Genomic DNA, 27,852 nt, shown 5'->3' with positions numbered 1-27,852 from the left:
CATTACATTTCATCAATTTTCTATATGCCCAGTTGCACTTTGTTCTGAACACTTTTCAAACAAGACTCAACTCGATGAGAAGCTATACAATGGTATGAGGAGAAATACAACACTCACCTATTACCGGATAATGTCCACCTTATGCCTATGGTCTTGAGGGTGTTCTTCTTGGCATACAGGAAGAACTTCAGGTCTTCCACATTGATGTAGGTATGCATGAAGTCAATTTCCTCTAGCTCTGGGCAGCTATAAGCCAATGGTCGCAGCACGAGAGGGGTTTCAATGCTGGAATCTTGCTCTCCCAGGCAAAGCACACGGAGGTGCTGCAAATGAGACAGTGCCTCTACTGACTCCTCAGACTTCATCACTTCACAGGGTACCCTCAGCGATTTTATTCTGGGGCACTGCTCAACTAAGTTCTTCAGCTCCTGCAAGCAGACCACAATTTCCCAGCTATACAAATACAAAAGTGCAAGACCCTAAAGTGTGCATCATTTACGACAGCAGCAGAGTTTAGGTTCGTTCTGCGCATCTGCCGTCACAAAACGCAGTCAGCCAATGAACAGAGAACGACTTTGCCAGAGCTCGACTGCAGTGCAGAGCACGGATGAGTGTCTTCAGTTTTAGAAATGTTCAGTCATAAATAAAGTAATTGAACAAAAGCAATGTCTTGACAGCAGACTTTCTATGAAAGAAATTTTGGAAAAATCATTCTTTATACCAATTGCTTCATATTCTATTAATTAATTAAACCAAACAAGCAATAGCAAGGAAATTCATTCTCACTAACCGCTTTTTCGCAATAAAGAACAGCGGTAATTGTTTATTTCCTATTCTACTTCAACAAAACATGAGTAATTCACAGTCATACCAACAGTGACTGTCAGTATTTTTCGTGATTCTTTAAAGTTCTCCAGCAATTCAGTTGAGTGACAAGTTGCGTTAGCATAATGGTTAAGGTGTTTAGCTGCTAAGCAAAAGGTTCCAAGTTCAAACCTTGTATGGTGTTCTTTATTTTTATTTTCTTTATCGAAAAACAATATCAAAGTGTCTTACTTCATGAATTTTATTCATTTGAATGTAACTAAAATCGACCATACGGAAAGTATACACTGTGGACTTTTACCTCTGCAAACTCTTCAAAATTTCATGAAATGGTATACTACATTTAATGCTCCACAATAACTGCGTTGAACATAGAAACAAAATTGAGTCATTTATGGGGGGAAGGTATCTGTCAAGAAGATGTGTAAATATCAAATTTTTGGGCCAAACAGTTTTTGTGAAATCAAATAAGTGTGTCAAAGCAATCGGAACACCATGTATCAGTGATGACAAAATCGCACACAGCGTGGAATACGCAGAGCACGTCTCTGTAGTAGCGAAAGGGTTAATGCGGGCGTGGCGGATTTACTTCATAAACTACATGCTCCCCCCAAAACTTAAGTCTGCGAACTATACTATACTATGGAGCTGATTCTCTTGGCATGTGCAACTGGCAACGCAGCAATCTCTCACATCTGGGCAGGCATGCACGAGCCGCAAGATAAAAGAATTGAACTATAGCCTCTCCTCGAGATCCAGGCATAGTGGCTTGCTCTGTGCTAAATGTTTGAGCATCTCCATACGAATGTTGTTCCTTTTTTTGTGGCTAAACCTTATTTTCACTGAGAGACTTACCAATAATCAGTTGATACTGCACTTGGAGCTCAAAACAGGCTGAATTTAAACACACACACACACACACACACACACACACACGTGCACTCTCACTGACACTACAAAAATGTTTGTAAAAAAATTTTGTCCCATGCATGCATATTTTTGGTAGAATTGGATGTCAAAGAAAGCAAATTTTGTAACGCTACACTCTCATGTAAGTCAAGTACCTTCATTCAATACTCTGTAGCTGTGCTGCCCAGGTAGTGCAGTTAGTTGAGTTTTGTGTTAAAACACTCAAGTTTGAGAGTGTTTTCTGATCTAGTCAAACTTACTTTATTTTCTAGTTTAGGCTGTGTGATATGGTTCTGGCTTCTCAATCATTATACTGTAACTGCAGCAGGTCTTCTACTTATTATTTGATAGAAAAACAGAATTGAGAGTACAAGTGTTTTTACAGTTCCTCCTTTAAAGGTATACGAGGTGTGGTTAAAAAGTAACAGATATTTTTTAATTCCATGGGATTTATCCATCTGATTTTCAAATTTTTTTTTTCCAGTTGCTACATATGTTCTTGATGTATGTTTGCATTTTCTGCTGTTCTGAATATTCAGTTTACTGTTGACAGTTAAAAAGGTTATACATATTTCCGAATGCTCTGTAAATTTTTACTTTCGAAAAAGATGGATCACAGAATTTGCAGTAAATTTTGCTTGAAAAATTGAATAAAGTGCAGCATCGTATTCAAAATGTTCACTGTGCATTTTGGTGATTGTACTATAAGTAAGGCAAGAGTTTACGAGTGGTATAAACATTTGAAAGGAGGTCGAGAAGACAGAAATGATGACCACTCCAGATGCCCTAGCACACCAACTACTGACAAAAACGTGAAATAAGTATATGGTTCTGGAAAATAACGAAACCACCACTGGAGAGGTTGCTGGTTATTTTGGCTTATCCTTGGGCTCATGCCAAGAAATTTTTTCAGATGTTTTGGGCATGAAACATGTACCAGCAAAGTTTGTTCTGAAATTGTTGAGTTTTGACCAAAATTAATGTTGCGCAGACATCACTCAAGAATTGCTGAATGAAGTTGACAATGATTGAGAACTTCTAAAGAAGATTATAACAGGTGACAAAACATGGGTATATGGGTATGACATCGAAATCGAGGCCCAATTGTCAACAGCAACTGCCTGAAGAGCTATGACCCAAACAAATTCTACAAGTTTGATCATGTTTTCTTTGCTTACAACGGCATAGCATACCCTAAGTTCCTGCTGTATGGTCTTAGGGTCAATAAGGAATACTACCTGGATGTTAAGCACCATTTATGTGAAGCAATCCAAAGAAAACAACAAAAACTGTGGCAAAACCATTCGTGGAAACTGCATCATGGCAATGCTCCCGCTCACACCTCAATGCTTGTTTGTAATTTTTTGGCAAAAAAACGAAATCGTTTCATTGCTTCGGTCACCATATTTGCGGACATGGCCTCCTGAAACTTCTTTGTCTTCCCGAGTTTGAAGAGAACCGTGAAAGGACACTGTCTTGCCATGATTGATGAGATGAACATATTTGTAAGGGAGCTGAATATCATAAAGAAATGCGAGTTCCAGAAGTGCTTCCAAGATTGGGAAAAGTGTTGGCATAAGTGTATTATATCTGAGGAAGATTACTTTGAAAGGACAAAGTTTATGTTGATTATGAATAAATGAAGATTCATTCTTAAAGACTAAAATTCCTGTTACTTTTTTATCACACCTCATATTTTGCCTTAAATGTTTACTCTGTTCTCTTCCATACAGTGTACCCCTCCACATTTTCCAGTCCAATCTGCAGCATTGCTTCTCTTTCCATTATACACCTTTCAAAGTAAAGAAAAAAAGAAAGACTGCAGCCCTTTCCTTCTCAGTCTAGTGCTATTTCCTGTATACCAAGTTAGCCTGCTGCAACTGTGCAAACCACACAGCCAGATCATCATAGTGAATCATTTCGCACTACTTCGACTTCATTAAAGCTATTGGTACAAGAAAACAAAACTTTCGCTATATTTCAAAAGTGGAGTCACTTATTCAGGAAAATAGTATAAGCTACTTATCTCCAAGGACAATTAATTTCAGTGTTATTTTATTGGTAACATCTGTTCTAATTCTCTACCAAAAGCATTGCCTCCTGTTGTATGGAACAGAAAGGACAAAGGCCTTCACAATTATTTGACAATTACCGATTTGAGATGGAAGGATTTGGACTGTTTTTCTGGTAGGAATGGTGTAGTATTGTTTACTCAAGTGAATAATCGTCAGTTAGCACTAGAATACCTTTGTCCACTGCCTCTCTGTGACGCCTCCTCCAGCTGTATTTTAGGCAGAAAATTATACATTGGACAAACACCTCTTTCCAAAAATTGTAGTAGACCTACATCACACACTAACACTTCCATTGCACAATTATTGGAACTGCTATTATTGTTTTGTTGTTGCAATATTACTTAACACTGCCAGAAAACAGTTACAACGCAGCTAATTGGCAATAATTATTTGCAGTAGAGTGCGGTCTGTTACATTTATATTTAATTAACGTAACATTACACTTTATGAGTGTGTTCTGCTCTTCTTCAGGCGTGTTTACATCCACAATAACAATAATCACATTAATACAGAATAACTAAAACCCCAATTTTGTGCACTGTTGTGCTAATGGAGGGCTACTGGGATTTGCGGGGAGATTGGGGACGTATAGTGGTATCAGTTGTTATTATTCTGTCGTGGAACTCGGCAATATGTCTCTCATTGTATGTTGAGTTGGACAACACAGCCTCTGTGGAATGCATTCAGGTAGTTCTGTATCAATTGCTGTCATGCCATACTGATGTGATATATTTTAACACATCAGCTGTTCACTTACAATTTTGACATTCTATAGCTTCATTTGCACAGTTTTTCTTCTGGTGGCCTGGCGGTATTCTTGTGTAACATTACACTGTAACGCTGACATTGGTCTCTATGTAATTCAGTGCACAACACACACTATATAAATGTAAACAATATACACTTATGACAATTGCTCAAAACATGTAGTATAACTGTAAGTTGAACATAAATTAAATGCAAATGTGACTGGTAGCAGCTGACCAGAAATAACACTTACGTATTATGATCACAGTTAACTAATCTGAAAGCGTCGGTGTCAACACTCAGACACAAACTGTGGGAGACTTACCGAGCTGCTGAGTGTTTGCTTGCCATCCAAGTGCAGCTCAGTGAGTCTGTGGCAACTGGTGTAGAGCGTACAGAGAACACTGTATGTGATGGGACGCCAAATATGTACCTTCCTCAAGTTTGGAGCACTGCGGAAAATCTCTATCGCCTCCTGGTCTGGATTTCCAATATTCCCGATACATGTGCCTACATGACACCAGGTCCTGTAACAAAATAATATGATGACAGCTCATTCTAGAACAGTACTTACAACATGTGTGAATGCAACTGCCCTACAGAATGAAAAAACTCATGTAACCTATCTTAAGCTTCTATAATGACAACTTTGTCATACATTAATTCCCAAGCACACATGTAGAAAAATCCTGCTTTATAGAAAATGGTAACATCTGGCATTGGGAAGCAAAACAATTTCTACCTTTTCAAAACAATGGTTTCTCCACACAGCAACAGAAACGAGGGGTTTGCAAAAATGAAAAAACACCCATTACTGTGGCAGAGAGAGACAGTACAGCAGACTTGAGCCAAAAAATTAGAGAGTTTGATGAAGTCTCCTATTATTTACATGGCAGACTAGTTGCCATCTCTGGGCAAGACACGTGAAGTGTTTCAACAACAGGGAAAAAGGAAATACCAAGAAAAGCTGAGAGATCGAACAATACTAAACCAGTTTTGTGTTTCTTGCACTACTACTTGTCAATAGCCACTCTGTAATGGAGCTGGTCAATGCTACACTCATTCTTTATGGAATAACACAATACAAAACAATTTCCCCAGGGGGTCCCGCAGGGTCCAGTACTGGATCCATGTAGAATGCCCAGATGGCTACGGGCATATACGAACGCCTGGCAAGTAGAATGGCCAGACAGCTAAGAGCATTTATTTATGTCCAACAGGCTGGAAGGCCTGACAGCTGGATACGGAAACAGGTGAATGCACATGACAGAATGGTGACTTGCTGTCGTCTGCTTTTCAACAATTTTGCTACCACCTTTGTTAACTGCTCTTCTTTGTAATGTTGGAAAGGGCTACAGCTTTCACCTGCTCCTGGTTCCTTTCTGCTTATGACCAGGTCAAATACATCAATTTTAACTTCATAATGAACACCAGACAAATTACACAAATACATATAATGTGGAAGGGCATATCATTATCCTAATAAACTGACATATCAGATGTTACAAAAGGCAATCACCAGAGTACTCGCAATTTCTCAACGACACTTACTGCATGCAGAACAGAAAATGCCATGCGTGGTCAAGTAACTGTAATTTGATTCCGTGGTCTATGAAGTAAATATGATACAAAGAAGTACGATGTGAAAGGGCATGAATTGTCCTACAGAACAGAATGTATCAGATGACACGAAAGGTGAACAGTGCAACAAAATACATGTCATTTCTCAGCAACACTCACTGCTGCACGGAACACAAGACTGTCTGAATTCTGAGGGTCTTCGCTACGAACCGTTCAGTATGAAATTTTATATCTGGAACATATTGGCCCGATGTTAACGAGATTTCAGTAAGTTACAAGTATATCTTCCAAGCATAGATCTCTCAAGTTATAGAATTTTCCAATCAGAAATACATGTGATCTTATAATTTTTATAAAGCAACTTTTTCTCAGCCCATGACAAACTTATAACAGAAAGCTTGCATTAGTTCTGAATTTCTGTCTTGTGGGTATCAAAAACTGCAACCACTGTGACTACAGTGTGACAGTGATTTTATAAACAATATTGCTGAAGAGTGGTTGTTTGCGCACTGGAATGTCCGATTGGCTGACAGTGGCTGTAGCGCACAGCGATCTTAGGGCTAAGTCGGCCACCCATTGGTGAGGTGCACAATACCTTCGGCAGCCTTTAGCAGGTCAAGCAGGCTGTATACTCAGCCCTAGCACCAGCGAAACAGTTAATGACTTACCACTAAATATCGGTACTCATTCAGTCTTGTCCACAGGTGACACCTCGGTCCTGATAGAAAACAACACTATTGAAAAAATTTCAGGCACTGTACAAAATTTTCTACAAAAACAAACCTCAGTGCCATAAAAATGGACTAAAACTGAATGACAGAAGGACCCATATAATGCACTTATCTCTTAAATCATCAGCAAAGTGCCCATAGACATCTTGACAAGTATGCTAAATATCCTACTTTATGCAATGTTTATTTTATCTGGTGCCACTCATATGGACACAGGAAAGACAATCTATCATTGTTATTTTGAACTGATTATTCAGTATGGGATATTATCTGAGGAAATTCTACAAACAGCATAAGGCTATTAATATTATGTAATTATATTTTATAAATGTATTACTCTTCAAAAGAAAATCATTAAAAACAGGTGTGCCGCCAATAAAAATGAGTCATGTCACTCATCATTTAAGTAATCAAAAATACTAATCATTCTTTCATTGTACATTCTTTAAATAACCATTGTAAACTTGATAGTACTGCTTTAACCATTGTTACAGTTCTCATCACAAGAAGAACTTCAAACTTCATTCACATCACTTAAAGCTTTGGGCCCAGACATCACTGTACACGGAGCCAAAAATATACAATAAATTACAAGGTAGGAATATACAATGACAGAAAAAAAATCACAACACCAAGGAGGAATTGTATGACATAAATGGAAGCTGATACGAATGTTTCTATATATGAAAGATGACATGTATTCAAATTTACTGCCAGTTGCATAAGAGTTGTGCTTGTGGCACCACTATGAGGATGCAAATCAAGTTTGCTTTAAATACACGCTGCAACAGTCATGAATGTTAGTTACCTTTGAAATTGGAAACAGTGGGGGATGTCACTATCAACACCTCTCTGTTTTTCAATGAAGTTGTGTAATAGGGCTACGGACGTTCCTTCTGCAATACTGTAGAAAGACTCAGCAGGAATGTAACCTCCGTACACGATTGGTGCAAGCAGTGCTCACGAGAACATACAGTTGCAAGATGCGACTTGAGGAAGCGACTGGTTAAGTGCTTAATATGGAACAGAAATGTGGACTTTGAGAAAGCAGGATGAGAAGAGAATTGAAGCTTGTGTAATATGGATATGGAGTAGAATGGAGAAGATCAGCTGGACTGATAAAGTCAGGAATGAAGACGTACTGAGGAGAGTTGGAGAAGAATGGAGGATGGAGGTGAAGAACAGGAAATTAAACTGGATAGGCCACAATCTAAAAAGAGATTGCATTCTAGTAGAGGAAATTGAAGGTTTTGTTCCGGGAAAGAGAGGGAAGGCCAGAAGGAGGTTCCAGATGCTGGATGATGTCAGCAGGCAATTCATACTACACCATACCGTTGTTGTTCCACCTGATGCATAACATTAACTTCTGTGGATGCGCCCAGGTCCTTGTACGGAGAATTGCTGTTTTGTTTGGGCTCAGCTATTTCTTTCTTTCCCTTATTTTAGCATAACTACATAATTTTTCATCACCAGTAATGATACAGGATAGAAATGGTTGGCACTCTTCACAAGCCAATTGATGACGAGCAAGCAGAGATGCACATATTGCGCCCCACTGATTTTTGTTATTTTGCCTTAGAGCATGTGGGACCCATACATCCAAGTTTTGAACCTTTCCCATTGCATGCAAACGCCACACAATGGTGGAATGATCACAGTTCATCACATCTGCCAGTTATCGAGTACACTGACATGAATCACTGTGTATTAATGTGTTTAAACGACCTATGTCAAATCTTGAAGGTGTTCTTGAATAAGGAGATCACTAATGTCAGAACTATCCTCCTTAAAATGAGGAAACCATTTTTCTTGCTGTGCTCTGTCCAATGGCATTATCCCCATACATGGCACATATGTTTCTGACTGCCTCCACTACTGTCAACCTGCTATCGAACTCAAATAGAAGAATATGTTGGAATGTTCAATTTTCTCCTCTTGGCACTCTGTTTCCTTGTCTCACAAAGACAATATGTAAACTCAAGTAGTAACAGTGAACTACAAATAAAACATTACAATCAATAAACAAACCCCATAGCAACCAGAATTATGACAGGCAAAACAAAATACAAACTTACACACCCATCAATATACGAACGAACAGTATTTCATAAAAATTCATTAACGTGTGAGGCCCATAACACCGTGAGGGATTCATGTGAATTACTGCAAACTCACACCAAACATAGCATGTTGCCACGGTAGTGGTCTTCTGTATACCCTGTGCAAGCCTCCTCATCTCGGTGCAACTATTGCAACCTACGTGCAATTGAGTCTGCTCACTGGACTCGAGCATTGGTCTCTGCCCTTCATTGCCAAACTGACAATTCCTTGAGGCCTCAAGAAGTATACTATGAATCTATCACTTCTTTTAGCCAAGTTGTGCTATATATTTTTTTTTTTCTGGCCAATTTGATTCAGTACCTCTTTATAAGTTATCCGATCTATACAAGTAGTCAGGACAGAGGATGAAGTCAGGAAACAAAATTTGTGGGACTTTAACCCAACTCTTCTGCTTACTGGGAAGATAAGTGAAATGAAGTTTGTGTAAGGGAGGGCATTGGACAAGGGTAGTCCATGCAGCTGTGGTAACAACAATGCCAGGGTGGTATAGTGAATAACATCTGCAAATGAAGCAGGAGAACTGTTGCTTCAGCTTCTATCCTTATTGAAGATAAACTTCAGACTCAATATTGTTTCCAGGAAAACAATTCCATCACATCATTGTATATGTAATCTTCAGCAGTGTTTCATAAGAGTCACATTTCAAAAACTTCTGCCTGGGCTGTTAAATGTCCACTTTTCACCTTCTGAAAAGACTACTTAACATTAGAAATTAACTTTTTTCAGAGGCATTTCACATCCTATCCACTTTGGCCACTGTCATATTCTGCTGACCAAATAAAATAAAATAAAACTAGTTTAGTTTTAGAGTCTCATTTCCTAATCTAACTCACTCATCACCTGATTTAAGCAAACTATATTCTATTACCCATGTTAATATCAACCTTCTAATCTCTTTTCAAGATACTATCAACTACATTCAAGCAATATTCCAAATCATCATCTATCTCCGACTGAATTACAATGTAATTGTCTAGCAAAGCTTTCTTTCTTTTTTCTTTTCTTTTCGCTACTTTTTGTCTTATCTTTTCTAAATTACTCATTTGCTTCCTTTACTGCTTGTTCAATTTACACATAAAATAACACCAGGGAAAGGCTACAACACTGAGCCGTATGAATAAAATGGAGAATATACTTTATACTCAGAAGTTCGGAGAAAGTTCTCTGGTTGGCATGACTAAAGCAAGTCTGAGAATATACTTCACCTGATTATGTTCTCAGTGTGGGTTGAAGGGTGGGGGAAGTTGCTCAAAGCAAAGAAGATTCTCAAATTTCGTATGAATAAAACCAGAGAAGTTTCTCACAAGAGGAGAACTTCTGTTTTTGTGAGCGAGCTCTGTAGCATACTTCGAGCTGAATGAGTTGTGTTGTGGTTAAGCGTTACTGAGCGTTTTTAGTGAAAATGGCGAATTTATGTTTCTTGAAAGGAAAAAAACATGTACATAGTACGCAGGAACACAGAAGAAAGGAACTGTAGAATTTTGTATAAATTTAACAGTGAAAGCATTAATTAGCTGGTGAATCACTTTCTTCTGGAAAACCACGAAAGAGGAGGAGGCGCCCTTTCCAATGAATGCAAAATGAAAATATTTTTGCGCTATTTAGTGGATCCAGGCTTTCAGATTGGTGTAGGAGAAGATTTTGGAGTACACCAGACTACAGTATCACTAACATTTTCGTATGTTCTGCAAAAGGTTAACAGGAAAGCACCACTGCAGATCCGATTTCCGAGAAACATTAACGAACTAGAAACAGCGAAAGTTAAATGGCAATCGAGATACAAGTTTCCATGTGCGGTAGTGGCCCTAGACTGCACTCATAAGCCCATAATGAAACCTTCTGCACATGGAGACATATACGTTAATCGAAAGGGCTTTTCATCTATAAACATGCGGGCAACGTGTGATAACAGTGAAATGTTTACGAGTGTTCATGCTTCATGGCCTGGGTCTGTACATGATGCTAGGATATGGAGAAATTCGGATGTGTATCATATATTGCGAGAGAACCAGTGCAACACCCTAATTTTAAGAGACGAAGGATATGGCATTGCACCGTGGTTAATGACATTGTTTCAAAATCCCAAAACACCTGATGAGGGGGCACACAACAGACTTCACTCTAAGGAAAGGGTGATAATCGGTGCTCTGGACAGGTGAAAAGGTGTTTCCCAATTCTGCAAAATAAAATAAGGCGAGCCCAAACAAAAATCCCCAGTGTGATAATAGCCTGTTTTGTTTTGCACAATGTAGCAAAACATGTAGGCGATGAGGATTTTGAGGCACCTAGTGATGATGATGACAATCTTCCAGTACTGGGAGAAGAGGAAGCAGCAAACGTACGTGTATGTGGAACAAATAGAAGGTGGGAAATTGTAGATGTAACTGTAGTGTATGGGAGTCTGTCAAAACATTACATAATTAAACCCAATTTGTATATTTTTTGTAAGTACAATAATTTTTCCCTCCTGAAAATAAAGCACAGTGCTCTGATGTTACATAATAAAATGCTGTTTAGTTTTTTTTCCTTCCTTCCCTATCATCGATTTGTTTAACATTTAACTATTCAAACTGAAACAGAATTTTCAGATACTACCGTAAATAGCTTTGGACACAACAGGTTAATGTAAACTGCTGGAACCTTAATGTAATTTCTGTACTGTAACTTCAGCAGATTGATGAACAAGTTTTTGTTTTACTTTACCAAAAATGTTTCAAGGATCTGGTGAAAGTATTTGCCACGTGCTACAGTAATTAAGTGCACAACTGTCTAACCTGCAGCATTTAAAATAGAAACAAGTTACTCTTTTTGCTTTACTTTACCAAAAATTGTTTCAAGGATGTGGTGAACCTATTGGCCGGACACAACAATATAAGTGCAGACACTTTTTTAACATTTCATATTGGATTATATTACTCTTATTCTTTCATTGAAAAGAAATTTGTACTGAATAATAATGGAATTTGGTAAATGAGGAATGTAAATGAATATTCACTTAAAAAAGATGTTTTTATTAATAAAAATCTGTGCTGTAACAAGACAACACAATTTGTTTTATTGTTTAACTTCACACATCAATTTCTGCTGCTTTCTTTTCAGTATGTCTAACTGGTATAGTAGCATCAGCCTTTGCAGCTCTGAATTGGACAAATTAACTGTCTCATCTGTTTCTATACTCAATCTCCATCATTTAGGCACACTCTCATGCCCTGAAGCAGGCGATTGAGCAGGTATGACGACTTCGGGGCCCATGAGATCCTTATGGTCAACTGCAACAATTTGTGGTAGCTGCAAAATTGATTCTTATTCATAGAATGTACAGTCTGTGTCAGTTACCTATCCGAACTCCCTGGTGAAGAGACGACAGAGATGGAACCACCTACTGTACAAGCTCCTAATAAAAGTAAAAGTAAGTCATGATTCAGTGTCTAGTTAGTATATATACCATGCAGGTTTACGCAGAAATGTGGGTGGGGTTCGTCCAATTTCATGCATAGTACACTGATACTTTTACAGAAGAGTGGTCACATATTAGCGAATTTTACCAAACATTGTTTCATTTTCATATGTTAAACATAAGTATTTTTCTGAATCACAATTTCAAAGCATTAAGCACATAATAATAAAAAACATGGAAAGTATAGGATTTACCAGGAACTCTGTGGATAGTTGGGTTGCAGTCATCTCCATCCAAAAACTTCAAAAATGTCTGCTCCCAATTTTTCAGGGAAATCTTAGTGTTTCCTGTCTTATTTATATCCGTCTAGGTCTTGATACAGGATTTCATGGGGTGCAGTTTCTTCATTATCTGCCCGTCTGCAATGTCTTTCCCAAAACTAACCCTGAAACGGTGTTGTGTTTCTTTAATACAATCTGCCCTTTCTCTTCTTGAGGCCGGAGTTTACAATTTACTGATAATTGTGGGATAATCTTTTATAATGTTCACAAAGGCTAATTCTGAATCTTCCATTTCGGCACAGAAATAACGTAAGGAAAACTTTCGGCACCACAAAAAAAAGAAAAAAAAAAAAAAAAAAAAAACTGAGAACCAAAGATGTTTGATTTTAATCTCTTAGCTGAGAACTTACTCAGTAAGGGAGGGAGGTAGAGAGAAAGTACTCCTGGGTCAGAGATTATGCTTCCTACTTTTTATTCATACGAAACTGAGAAAGTTCTTTGAGAATGTTCTTTTGTTCTGAGTATAAACTCTGGAATATGTTCTCATTTTTATTCATACAACCCACTGTCTCGGCCACTTCTCAACTACTGCTACTTTTCATATCCTCTGACTTATTACTGCAATTTGGTTTCTGTGCAAGTTTCAGACAGCCTTCAGCTCCCTGAATTTTATCCCTGCTACTGTCAGAATTTGACAGTATATTCTAGTTAACGCTGTGAAAAGCTTAAAAAGTCTAATTTTGATTTATGGACATATACACTGAAATATGTCTCAATTTTCATTGCACTATATAGTGTTTTTTTGTACTGAACTGTGTATCTATTTCATAGCAGCTTCACAATTTTGCAGCACACCTGCACGAATAAACAAAACTATGTGCACTGCTCAATACCTCTTAGTTTGGGTACTTTCTGGCCATTCTTTATGGGTATTACAGCTGTCACCAATTTTACTACACATTGATGAAAAAGAAATTCCAACAGCAAAAAAATTGTTAACAAAGAGTAGTGAAATTTTAGGAATAGATTTGTCTAGCTATCATGTTTAAGTGATTAACATTGCAAGATCACATGTTAATGTAAGTGTGAAATAAGCCACTGTAACCAGTGTAACTGCCAGAACGTGGAATGCATGCTTGCAAACTTACATGCATTGTTTTGTACAGGCACCAGACATCATTTTGTTGAACTCCATGCCTGTCGCACTTCGTCAATACAGGGACAGTTACTGCTGTTTGTGAATGACGTTGGAGTTGTCGTCCGATGGTGTCCCGTATGTGCTCAATTGGTGTCTGATCTGGTGATCAAGGCAACATGTCAACGCTATATACAGTTGTTGCATTACAACAGCAGTATGTGGGTGAGTATTATCCTGTTGGAGAGCGTCCCTTGGAATGTTGTTCACGAATAGCAGCACAACTAGCTTAATTACCAGAGTAATGTACAAATTTTGCATTCAGGGTGCGTGCAATAACTGTGAGAGAGTCTTTGCCGTCATACGAAATCGCAGCCCAGACCATAACTCCTGGTGTACATCCAATGAGTCCAGCGCACACAGACAGGTTGCTTGCCGGCTCTGAACTAATGCTAACCAATGCACAGCCATCACCGGCATCAAGGCCAGCTTTCATCGGGGGGAGGAAAAAAAACAACCCAGATCTCCTCCCTGCCCTCCAATTAGCTCTCACTTGACACCACTTAAGTTGCAAATTGAGGTGATGTGGAGTCAGTGGAATGCACACCGAGTTTGTCAGCTAGTTTTATACAAAAATACAGTAGTTTGCAAACTGTATGAAGAAGATTGTATATCTGTATCAGAAAGGCAAATTTTATAAAAGAATTTTATGTGGGCTAATTTAAAACAGAATAATGAATAAGTTGCCACACAAAGTCTGTTAAAACTGGTCAAGTGTAACCAATATAGCTGTAAGAATGTACTAATTACTGGAAGATTATCAATGATACCACTGCTATGAGAGTGTGCCTTATTAGTATCTTATCTCAGTTTGGTTTTGATCATTAAGACCTTTAGCTCAGCGTATTTCTATATTTGTCTGGGAGAATATTATGTATTATTCAATTTTTAAAGATGTGAGGAGTTATTGTAACAAAACCTCAAAGTCAAGCAGGGCAGAAATGTTTTTATTTCTGTCATTACTCCATCTGAGGCTCAAATGGCTCTGAGCACTATGGGACTTAACATCTGAGGTCATCGGCCTCTAGAACTTAGAACTACTTAAACCTAACTAACCTAAGGACGTCACACACATCCATGCCCGAGGCAGGATTCAAACCTGCGACCGTAGCAGTCGCGCAGTTCCAGACTGTAGTGCATAGAACCGCTTGGCCACCTAAAGCAGGTACAAAATACATAACATACTGCATGCTTGTAATTATTATGGTATTTATGGCTACACAGTTAATGAGCAATCTAAGACTTGTCCGAATGTTTGTGTTGTATAACTGATACAGATGCCATTCTTGAACTGGACACTGAAGTAAAGGTGACAAAATTAAATTTCATGATAGAACATCCCACAATTCCATTGATCTTCAAAAATCGTGTATAAGAAAAATCAGGAGATATATTGTTCCTGTAAGATTAGTATTTTGTACAGAAAAAGAAATTGTGATTAGGTTTTCTTTCCTATTCTCATTCATCTGGTGCCATGGGAGCCAAAGGGACTTTCATCTACATCTACACTCGGCAAACCACAGTGAAGTGCATGGTTGAGGGTATGTTCCACTGTACCAGTTTTTAGGCTTCTTCCTGTTCCATTTAAGCACTGAGCACATGAAGAGTGGTTCTTTAAATGCCTCTATAAGTACTATAATTAATATGATCTCGTCTTCATAATTCCTATGTGAGCGGCAAGTAGGGGACTATAGTATATTCCCAGAATCATTATTTAAAAACAGTTCTTGAAACATTGTAAATAGGCTTTCTCGTGGTAGCTTTGGTCTGTCTTCAAGAGCCTGCCCATTCAGTTACTTCAGCATCTCTGTGACTCTCACCCATACGTCAACTTAGCCTTTCACCATTCCTGCTGTCCTGTTTATACATTCAGTATCACCTGTTAACTATTATTTGGTACTGGTCCCACACACTTGAGCAATATTTCAAAATTGGTCACACAAGTGATTTGTAAGTAGTCTCCTTTGTAGACCGATTGCGTGTATTCTACCACTAAACAGAAGTCCAGCACCTGCTCACAAGTGTGCCTTTATCATAGAATGAGCCAGCATGTAATTCACAGAAAGCCTATATGAATATGTGAAATTCAAGAAAGGGAGAGCATATAAAAACACACACACACACACACACACACACACACACACACACACACACACACACACACAGAACTAAGGAACAAACCACTGAATAGCAGAAACCTTGAGTTATCAACGAACATACAGAAAATAGAATGAAAACATCAATAGCATTTATGTGAATCCTTTAGCACACTAGAGTACAAAAACATACGTACAGACTTGTGCAACTACAACGTGCCGACTGAACACACACTGCCAGGGCTGCAGTTTGGCAGGTAGAGTCCGCACAGAATACTGTGGCTGGCAGATGTTCAGTTGGCAGGGCACGCATGGGGAGAATGGTAGTGGCAGCGGTTGTGGGTAGGCGCCATAGAGGAAATTTGGAGCGCTGGAGAAGTGCTGTTCTAAACTGAAGCCTACACTCGCATTTTCGGTAAATATTAAGTGGAGTCCTTCCACTCCCACACTTACATGGCGAGCAGTCAAAAAGATAGCTCCTCTGCTTTGGTTAGCACCTAAAAAGAATAACCACTGAAAATGCAAAAAAGGCAGCAATTTATTTTTGCCCGACTTGTTAACCAGTTGTAACTTTTAGAGAAGCATAACGAGTGGCAAATTTTGAGTAAAATCTACATATATCTCTAGTTGCCATATTGAAATTTGCTTCTTTTGCATTTACACACTGCCACCTCACTAGCAAGTTGTGCAGGCACAATTGCGAGAGAATTCTGAAACAGTGTTTTATTAAGTGAGGAAATGAGGAAAAGTAAGGTCAGTAACTTGTGAAAAAGCACAGTCTTGGTACAAAAATAAATGCATAATTTCTTCACTTACGTTGTTCGAAAACTCATAGCATTTCTAGTTTCAACAGCTATTGGTGGCCATTAAAATTACATTCTTTCATTGAAAATGCCTGTAGTTAGTGGAATAACACAGTGGATAATTAACTTTGCATAATAACCATACAACAAAATGCTCTTCTCTTTGCATGCTGTCATTTGCCAAAATCTCATTTCCATACCTAAAACCACTTCTGAAATATGAGGTATGTTGTGTACATATCACTCTGGCTTTATCAGTGATGTGTGCAATTGCAAATAAGAGAGCTACATCAGATTCAAACATTCTCAGTATTGGTGGGAATAGAAACCTCAACTCTAGTTTAAAGAAAAAGTCAATATGTTAGCAGCTACATACCAGACACAGCTACATATTATGTAAGAAGCACCAAACACAAAATCATACGGCCCCCACTTTTCATTGCAAACTTTTTCAAATTTTGTGCAATGTCTTACTTTCTTGCAAATATCACAAGAACTGATCATTAACAAAATGATGGACACATCATGAAGTTCACATATAACACTATAAGAAATGCAAAAATGAATTTTTTTACCAAACATTTCTATAAAAATGTTTGAGATTATGTCATTGTCGACTGGCAGAATGGGCAAAAACACTGTCAGCCTCCCCTTCTGAACGAACAAATAGACTCGCCCAGTGCTTTTGATGCAAATTGATCACTTTGCATCAGTCACTGTATCCCGTGTGGACTCTAGACAAGGGAAAAGGTTTGTGATGGGTGCAGTGGCTAGAGCGAGAAAAGAGGTGGGAGACAGGAGGAACTGGGGGGATTGGGGGGGGGGGGGGGGGAGGATGACCAGTGACTCTGAGGGTCACTGCAGCCAGTAAGTCAGTGCAACACAAAATGACAATGTGCAGGAGTAGACAGAGGGAATGCAGGACAAAAAAAAGCAGACTGTTGGACAGAAGGTGTGGTTGCAGTGGGTCAGCGGATATTGAGAATGGGAGGATTATGGCAGTGAAGCATTTGCGTAGTTTGGGGAAGCTTGTCTGGGAGCAGGAAGGATCCAGATGGCACGGGTTGCGAAGCAGCCATGGAACTCTATCACATTAAGCTCAGCAATGCACTCTGTCACTGGGGGGGTCAACTGCACTGTCTGCCACAGTTTGGAGATGCCATTCACTGGTGGACAAGAAATCAGTGGTCATGCCAACATACAACGCTGTGGAGAAATTGCTACAGAGTTTGTATATGACATGACTACTTTCACATGTGGTCACACCTCTGATGGGATAGGATAAGCTTGTGACAGGACTAGAATAGGATGTGCTGGTTGCAAGACACACACCTGGGTGTTCTACAGGGATATGACTCCTGTGGCAAGGGGTTTAGGAGTGTGAGTGCCATAGCAATGCATCAGGATGCTGTATAGTTTGGGTGGGCAATACAACACTTTCGGAGGAGTAGGAAAGATTGAGGGTAAGATGTCCAATTTCTGGCACCATATTTGATAGTCTGAGCCTTGGTGGAGGTGCCACTTTGCAGCCGATTCTTTATGGAGCAGGCATCCCAGAACCATCTCTGCTTCCTCCTCACAACACTGTTATACAGTGAAATCCCAACTAGCTACATTATAATTCTAAAACTGAAATCCTCACCCTCCAACATCCGGAAGAGCCCTCCAGATACAAGTTCCAACAATCATAAAATTTAATGCATCCCACTCCACCTCTGAGCACCCAAGTGAACGCCCAGTCAACTGCTCACATCTTGCATTGCTGCTTCTGCTATATCCTCCAGAACTCCAGATATTTCACAAAACCCAGTACACACACAAACCCAAAACACTGTTGTCAACCTATCCCCTAAAACCCTCTATCAAAGTTTCAGTCCGATTTCAAGGTCTCAGCTTCATCCCAAAACCCAAGATCAACCACTGGGCTCATCAAAGTTCTCACCTTCTCCCAATCCCCATAGTGTCAACATTTCTTTGCTTAATATCCCTCCGACCGAATCTGACACCGAGTCTTGCCTCTCTCAGATCAGATAACTATCCAACTGTGACCCATCCCCTCTCATACCTAACCTGTCCTTACCTTCCATGAATTCTTTAACTTTGCCTCACTATCCTATCCCAGGTCCTTTCTCAAGAACTCCAAATTTCTCAACAGAAGAAACAACAGCCATCTACAATCTCGACACAAACCCTGATTTTATAACCCTCCCTGCAGACAACAGCTCCAGCACCGCCATGATTAATCTTAGCCAATTTGTGACAGAAAGCATCTGCATCACAATTTCTGCAAAGTGTCTGCATAGCACTTCGCATTGATTGTGGTTCTACACTTAGGAGCTCAATGAGAAGAGTGGGAAAGATGTGGGGCTGTCCACTGTTGACTCTGCTGTTTGGCCTCAAGCACACTGCAAATTGGATGAAGGCTAAGATTCAGAGACTTTGTTGGGAAACACTGTAACATTCTCCATATAGCCTGGATCTTTCATTGTGAGATTTTTACATTGGCAACCTGATTAAAGACGTGTGAACATTGGTTTCAATTGAGTGAGGAAGTGGAAGAGTGGGTCGGGTTATGGATCAGTCAGTGGCCTATGGTGTTGTACAAAATATGAATTGTCAAATCTCCCAGTGGGATAAATATCTAAACATGTGTTGTGATTACTTTTGAATGGAACCATTCCATGGTACTGTTGTGGCAGACGTTTGGCTTTCATTTGACTGTCCCTCACCTGTATACTCTAGCTCACTACATGATTTGTCCAAAAGGCAGCAAAGTTTTAGTCCTCTTTTGTGTGCCTGGCAATTACTTGACGCTCCTATTCGGTCTGTTACCTTGTTTACTCTCAAATTATTTACATTCTGCCTTAAACTTCCTTAACATATCTAAATATTACTTACAATAGTCTATACAATAAATAATGTTATAGTGCAAGATTCTCAACTGTTGTGAGGAACTCTCGTTACAAACAAAATCAGCATGCCCCAATGAAGCTTTTCAACTTAAGATTTGAAAATCTTGGGCTTATCATTCACATTTTTCAAATATACTGGACACTTATTGCAAAAGAAAGCCACAGGGCAGTGCACACCTATATGTACAGTGGTTAAAGAAGTTTTGAGGGCAAATCTTTTTTGTCCAGTGTTCAATGGGAATGTCATAGTCAATTAACCACACATCCTATGAGAGAGTCAGGTACAGGGCTGCCACAGTAACAATTCTGATATGCTCAAACAATTGCCTTTATTACAGAGTGATTTGGCTGCACTTTTCTTGGTTACTAGTACAAATATTTTATGTGACTTCACAGAATTGTCCCAAAATCTAATACCACCTGTTATGATGCAGTGGAAGTATGCGAAGTAAAAAGCTTTGACTTTATACTACCATCAACAAGAGAGATTATCCTTATAGAGGAGAGAGCAGTATTTGGCTCTGAATGAAGATGGTAAAAATGCCATACACTTGTTCAACCTAACAATTAGTTAACAATCGCTTATCGACAGGGGAAGTGCATTTTGTCTACTTTCAAGCGTCATTTCATGCCAGTGGAAGACAAACCAGAAACAGGTAACAGGTATAGTCACATCATTTAAAACTGCGCACAAGTGTTCTGCTACACACTTATATTATACAAGTTCAGAAGGTATAAAAATAAGTACTGCAAAATGAAGGAACAGAATATTGTTTCATTTTTTGTGCTTTTGTTTCACCTTGCAAGATCAATGAGCTGAAGTCTAGATCAGGGCCAGCAGCAGACCCAGCAGTGCTCACCTGCTGCAATGTGCCAGTTTCACGTAGCCAATGGAATGATTCTTTGACACAACCAACAAGAGACAAGAACAGAGGCAATGTATTTCTAGCGCCAAAATTGAAACCATTGTGTTGTTAGTTGTTTTTCAGTGTATTGGCGACTTTCGAGAGGAATATTTTATGATTATGGCAGAGAGTGCTTCAAGGTAGACTGATTTAGGCGCCTTAGTTGCAAAGACACAAAATTGCAACAAATGTGGTGGAAAAATGACTCATAAGAGCAGAAGATTTGTGTGTATGGAATCAACTGGAAGTGTAGCAAAAGCCACCACTGAATCAATGTTTTTTATTAATTCAATCACGGGAGAAGGCAGGTGGATCAATGTTTATTAGTACTAGAGACACACATTAAATATATTAATAAACACTGATCAACCTACCTTCTCCCATGATTTAATTAAAAAACACTGATCCACACACACAGTGTGCTCGTACAGATAAATTGCGTAGGCACACTGGGCACAGAAACATTTAACTGGCTTTTCAAATATGTCATCGGTTGCAACACAGTCCTTGTATTGGAGATAATAGCACAGTTTAAATAGCAGTGACTCAAACGAAGAACAATTAAATTTCTAATCCACATCTACAGTAATGTTTCACCCTTCCAACAAAATGTATTACTTCGAAACCTGTTGTCTGCCTGCTGCTCTCTCACTGGCTGTGTAACAAAAATAGCTGACACACCTCTTGTTCTCATCCTGACTCACAACAAGTACTGACAACATTCTTGCATGAAACAGAGTATGCCACTGGCCCTATTCTTAACTTTTACGAATTAAGGCAACATCAAACATTCACTGAACTTTTCTATGCATGAAATGCACTGCACTGCAATGTGTAAGCACTTAAAATGAATAGTAACAATTACTGCTACAACAGAAGCAGCAGCTGACCGGCAGTGCTGTGGGCAATAGCGCAATTGTCTTATCAACAGCTACACTGAAGCAGTCTGCCTGGACTGTAGAAACAATTATGAATTAGCATTTCTGCAGATAGAACCAACTGCAATTTGCTTTAATGCATGCTGTGTCGTGTACACCTTCCAAATGGAAAACTGAATGTGGCAGTGCAGACTGCAGACTGGATACAGCAGCACACAGTCATTCTTGAACTGATGTATTCTAAGCAATGGCAAGCAGTTTCTGTTGGTATGTCTGTCTTCTTATTGTCTGCTGCCATGCAGTTTTTAACACATTTTGCAGTGTATGTGCAAGTCCACTATTTCTTGAGTATCTCTCAAAATGGGCATGTGTAATTGTGTGGTACAGTAACCATCACTGCAGACAGTTCAATGTCTCCATAAATGCAGGCACTTTTATGATGACAGACCTAACATATCTGACACATTCTGTATTTAGAAGTAATACACTCTATCATCCATCAACTAAAGCTCTCCCTACTGTTTGTGTTGTAGGCACTGTTAGAAATTGCATTACAGAATCATTCCACCTGTTTGCTTTGCTCCATGACCTTATCAATATGGCGGAAACCACCACTCTCAGCATATCCAATACGGTGACAATGATGTCACTAAATACACACACAACAACAAACTTGAAAAAAAACACTGGGGAGAAGCTAAATATGCAACAATAAAAAAAACACTGCATGACCAAATAAATAAATAAAAAAGTTACATCACTCTGCTACACCAAGAAAAACTACGGAAATTGGACATTACCCTTGACCTGTATAGCTCAACCTCAGCAGTTAATTCCAAAGATCCAACAGCTACTACTATGAAAAGAAGAACCAAAACCCCAACAACCCATAAATCTGACATCACTACATCAATTAAAACGCAACCGACTTATAATAAATATACAAAACATCACAACTACTATAGAATAAACCCAAAACAAAGCTCACCAACAACATCCAGCAATACGATCTAGGTTGGCCACCACACACACACACACACACACACACACACACACACACACACACACACACACACACACGTTACCACCCATAAACCAACCCCAAACCACTCACATCACATGTAATCACAAATTAAAAAACATAAAAATAAATCAAAATCAATCATACCTTATGAAACTACAACGGCTGTTAAATAAAGAATGGCCGTTCTCAAAGTAGTCTCCAGTGAATGCGATGCACTTGTCCCAGTGTTCCTGCCAGTCTTCAAACACATGCTGTAAACCATTTTTTGAGAGGTCCTTCAAAATTGCCTATGCAGCCTTCACCACTGCTTCTCATGCCTCTCATGAAGGCGTTTCTTCAAGTTAGGAAATAGAAAAAATCACATGAGGCTAAATCAGGACTATACGGAGGGCGAGGGATGCACTTCATGTTGATTTTTGCAAGATATTCAGCAACAACATTGGCAATATGCGGCCACTCATTATTGTGATGCAGCATCCAAACTGCTACAGGGAAATGTGGTCTCTAGCGCCTGATATGAACTTGCAATGTTTTCAGGACATCCCTGTATTATTGCCCAGTTAATGATGTGTGTGTGTGCAGGTACAACATGCTGATAAACCCAAGAATATCAAAGAATAAAATGACCATAACTTTCCCACCAGAAGCAACCACTTTGGCTTTTTTCGGGGTTGGTGATGAAGATTTCCATACTGAGCTTTGCTGTTTGTTCTCACGATCTAAATGATGCAGCCAGGTTTCATCAGCAGGGATTACATTTGAGAGAAACTCTGGATCTTCCTCTAACATCAATTTTAACTGCATGCAGACCTGCATGTGAATGTCCTTTTGTTCAGGAATCAACAGCCTTGGAACTCGTCGTGCACAGACATGTATCATGTAATTTTTCTGTCACCAACGTACGTGTGGGTGGCATCCAATGAAATGTTCAGTATTTAAGAAAGTAGTCTCTCACAATGACAGCAGCAGCGTTGATGTTTTCTTCTGTAAGAGCAGTAACTGGAGCACTGGGTCCACCTTCCTTTAAAATTGATTGGTTTCCCTCTTCAAACGTTTTAAACCACATTCGAGCTGTGCTGTAGGAAAGAACAGACTCTCCATAGGCCTCCTGTAACATGGTATAGGCCTCCGCTGAAGATTTGTTGCGACAAAAGCAGAATGTCAAAGCAGCGTACTGTTCCTCGCATGTTACCTCCATTGCAGCGGTAGGCGACACTGATCATGTCTGACCTTGCCTGCTTCTCACAGACGGGAACCAGGAGTCCTAACAATGAAACTACTATGGCGTGTTTGTTGCACATTAAGCTAACAGAATATCAAAAGATTAAATTTTAGTGCAAGAAATTATGACCATAAAAAAATTATGATCATTCTTTACTGAACAGTCCTCATATAGTAACAACAACAACCAAACTGGTCTCAAAACATTCCCCCCCCCCTTCCACCCACGTGATTAACTCCACACCATTACTAGAAACAACCCCCTCCCCCCCCCCCCAAAAAAAAAAAAAAAAAAAAAAAAAAAAAAAAAAAAAAAAAACCACCCATACAAACCCAACTCCCTTAACTCACTATCAGCCTATACACCTGCCAGACAGCCCTCAAACAAATGTGAAAATACTATGATTCCCTCGGACGCTCTTCCACCAGCAATACTCATCTAATTGAGATTGCAGATTGCAAGAGAGCCTCTTCCCCCTCCCTGTAACTGATGTAATTGCCCTCAAAAGTCTCTCTATAGTGTTAGTATAAGCCATACTTTCATGATTCTTTAAGTCAATACTGTGATTAACCACTAAATAACCATAACCCGTATTCTCCAAATACTCAAGACGAACATGCATCAGAGACTACAGTACTACCCTCATCAATATATTCCTCAATCAAATCCATCAATTCCCTCTTACTACAACCCTCCAAAACCCTAAAACACAAACAGCATACCCACCCCCTGAAATAACAGCCTCCCACCACACACACACCCGGCAAACCAACCTGAGAACTACCTCTCCCATGCCTCCTCTCACTGAACTGCGATTCATCAATCTCAGCAACCATGCCCTGCTCACCCAACTTCCCCCTCTTTTTGACATACTCAGAACAAACCACTTGACAAAATGAAAACCTATCCAACACTGTTCTCTCAATCACACCTATCTCATGTGCACAAAGGCTGATAGAGGACCTTCAACAAAAACAATAAGTCAGCAAATCAATCTCCCTCATGGCCGACCTAGATATCTCAATCAGCTACCACATCAAATGAATCCCCAGATATTATCCTGCTGACATCATAACATATATGCATCCCTGGTCCGAGCTGCCTCAATCTTGTAATCGTTATATTAATGTATTCTTCACCCACCTCCACACAAAATGAAGTGAATTTCACTGTCATATTCATACTTAACACAAATTAAACTTCTTTCCACACACACAAAAAAAACTTAGCAACTCACTGAAAACACTTCCAAACCACATTACAAATCCAACTAAGTACACTCAAAGCGATGTTACCACTATCACAACCAAAAATCGAATGAATCCAATACAACAAGTTACACTCAGCACATACACCACCAGATGACACAACAACATGAATCTAGAAACACAACCAACTCAAAAAGCCTGCACTGTAGTGACATCACACACTACAACACCCTTATATCTCGGGCTAAAGCAGACAGATGGAATCAGATGCTTCTGTTGACCCTTAGAAACCAACACTGTCTCAGACTGCTCAACTTCTTGAAAATATATTTTTTGAAAGACGCAATAGCATAATACCCCATGTGCTACAAAACCAATGAAAGTTTTAAACGTTCACTAAATCTCAATTGTCATGTCCAGTAATGATTCAGTGTTAGAAATAAAGTAGTTCAGTTATCTACATAACTGCAAACAGTTTTTTCAACTGCTGCTCTACAGAGTTATCGGGAAAAATCAAGTGTTCTTAGAGGGAAGTCTTCTTTGTTTTACAGTTTGCAATGAGCTAATCAGTAATTGCAGTGAAACAAGTGTTTCTCATTAAGTTCGATCATCTTCCGCTTCCAAGTGAAAGCACCTGTATGTGCAGCAATGAGCTGAAAGCACTATTTTCATGAAGTAAGAAACTGCCGAGAGGGCAAGAGCATTTTGCATAGTGCAAGATTTTTATCATTTTGGTTACGGCAGACATACAAAATATGTATTACATGTCTGTCAGATAAACTTCTAGAATTGTAATCAACAATATTATGAAAAGGATAGATTTCTGCTCACAGTACAGACAAGATACTGAGCTGCCAACAGGTAAAACGAAAGGAGTGTTACGCTTTTCTGAATTAGCCTTTGGCCGACAGCTAAATGTGTAACAGTCATTTCTGTGTGCCTGTCTGCAACTCATTGTATCCCCCTTACTATGAGCACAAATCCATTATTTTCCTAATAGTGCTGATATGCCAATCTGTAGTTCAAACTACAGAATCATCAGCACTTGTAATTTTGGAAATACAAAAAACCAAGAAGTTGTAAGTAACATTTTCAGTCTGCTTTATCAATTGAGTAACAGTGCACAGAAGGCATTCTTGTAACATGAGAATTTTTCGTGCTTATCCAAGGAGAAAGATAACTCTAAACCCAAATTCACTAAGAGACAGATGGTACAAGATTAATTATACAGTAAAAGCCAGTTTGTTAATGGAATGAATACATGTGCCACAAACATTTGCCCAATAGGTTGCATACATACATAGAAACAAGCAGTGAAGGGCATAAAATGAAGTGAGTGTAAAACACAAGCTGCAGATGTCATCACATAAACAATACTTGTAATTTACACACAACAACTAGTTCCACGATAAAGTGTCAGTATTCTTAAGATTTACTAATTAAAATAACAAATCAATGCCTCGAACAAATATGCATATTAATGGGTCAGCTGTTAAGCAATATCATGACAAATGTACCATAGGAAGGAAAAGTCTTTTCCACTTCACTGATTTGGAATAGTGTGGGTATTGGTTCAATGATGACCCCCTGGAAATCGGCTCTATGTATCAGAATTAATTATTTTACATAAAAATGAAAAAAAGCAGGGCTTTTTTTGTAAACTCACAACAAAGTGTGTATACAACATTTATTTCCACTTCAGTTAAGTGATACTAAATTTAGAACGCATTTGAGAAAGAAAACCAGAATACCCACACTTTCAAACCAAGAGTTTAATAGCGATTACGGAGCTCAATACACAAAGTTATCACGCTACCGTATTTTGTTAATGCACTACATCAACTATGGAACTGACAAATGTATCAACTGATATCTTACCCGATTCTATATACATTATCAGTCCACAACTGTCCAGCTTGTGACAGGACTTTCCAGCGAGCGCACACTTTCTGTACAGTGCCTACGAGCTCACTGACTGACATGTGAGAAAAGATCTTTAATAAAATCTCATCTGGCAAATCACGAATGCCCACACGCCGGATTTCTGACAGCTGTGGATTCAAATTTATTAGAGACATCTTAGGCTCTAAACGTGTGTCGTCGGCACTTCCTGGACCACAAGTCACAGTGTACAGAGCTGCTGCAGATGACGCAGTACTGAAAGAAATAAAAGGACCATGTACAAGCATTTAAAAGGGAAAAAACAGATGTGATTTCAATTTAACCTTACTCTTAATGTGTGTGACGTCAATAGCAAGCTTTTTGTACTACAGAAAGCGTTCGTCACAGCCGCACATTGTTTACCTGTTGCTTCCAACACTTGTCGCTTGACAGTTGACACTGCGTAGTGGTGCCTTCGACCGAAGAGTGGTGCGCACGCCGCATCACAAAACAACAAATGCGAAACGCAACTCCCGCGTTAAAAAACAAAGAGCGACAGCGGCGCCCGAAGTGATATGGAGATGAACTAAAGAAAAAGTAAACATTGTCCGCGTCTTCAGTTGCGAAAATCTTAATTATCTTGTGCTTTTAATTTTTCTAATACAAACCTTCCGAACTTCTCACGTTATGTTTTTGGCTTCCATCAGAATAAAACAATTTAATTGTAGCTACAAAATACTTCAATACAGGAGTGACTGCAATTGGTCTATATCACAATATGAACTGTATTTTTTTCTTTAAATTGATATGTTTATTCATCCGTATAACAATAAAAATTGTATAGATGTCGTCAGTTGTGTCTTATGAACTAAAGCATGCATGAGATTATGGTTTATGTTAAAAAGTCCATAAAAGACACGAAATGATGTATTTATGCGTTTAATCAACACACAAAACATTGTAGATATGAACAAGATCAGAGATGATAACAGTTCTCTAAGAAATAAGAATGTAAACAAAGTTCAGAGACATAATTTACAAATATTAGCACTGGAGTCCGC

The 27,852-nt window shown here is 39.0% G+C and overlaps 1 protein-coding gene across 6 annotated transcripts in view; it reads right to left on the bottom strand.

The window, feature by feature from the left end:
* LOC126293520 (uncharacterized) overlaps positions 1–27,347 on the bottom strand; it is a 51,284-nt gene extending 23,937 nt beyond the window's left edge. For 3 of the 6 annotated variants that reach the window (XM_049986775.1, XM_049986777.1, XM_049986776.1), the window contains exons 1-4: positions 27,215–27,316; positions 26,789–27,067; positions 4,882–5,083; positions 118–428 (exon numbers count right to left, since the gene is read on the bottom strand). In XM_049986775.1, coding sequence (XP_049842732.1) covers positions 118–428; positions 4,882–5,083; positions 26,789–26,988 — 713 coding nt within the window. In that variant the 5' untranslated portion in view covers positions 26,989–27,067; positions 27,215–27,316. Of the gene's footprint in view, positions 1–117; positions 429–4,881; positions 5,084–26,788; positions 27,068–27,214 lie in introns of all 6 variants that reach the window. The other 3 variants (XM_049986774.1, XM_049986778.1, XM_049986773.1) reach the window with 2 other exon arrangements.
* Between the last annotated feature and the right edge of the window lie 505 nt (positions 27,348–27,852).

The sequence above is a fragment of the Schistocerca gregaria genome, chromosome 10 (assembly GCF_023897955.1).
Source record: "Schistocerca gregaria isolate iqSchGreg1 chromosome 10, iqSchGreg1.2, whole genome shotgun sequence".
In the NCBI taxonomy this organism is placed as follows: domain Eukaryota; kingdom Metazoa; phylum Arthropoda; class Insecta; order Orthoptera; family Acrididae; genus Schistocerca; species Schistocerca gregaria.
The sequence above is the reverse complement of the archived record's forward strand: the minus strand, read 5'-3'. Positions and strand labels throughout refer to the sequence as shown.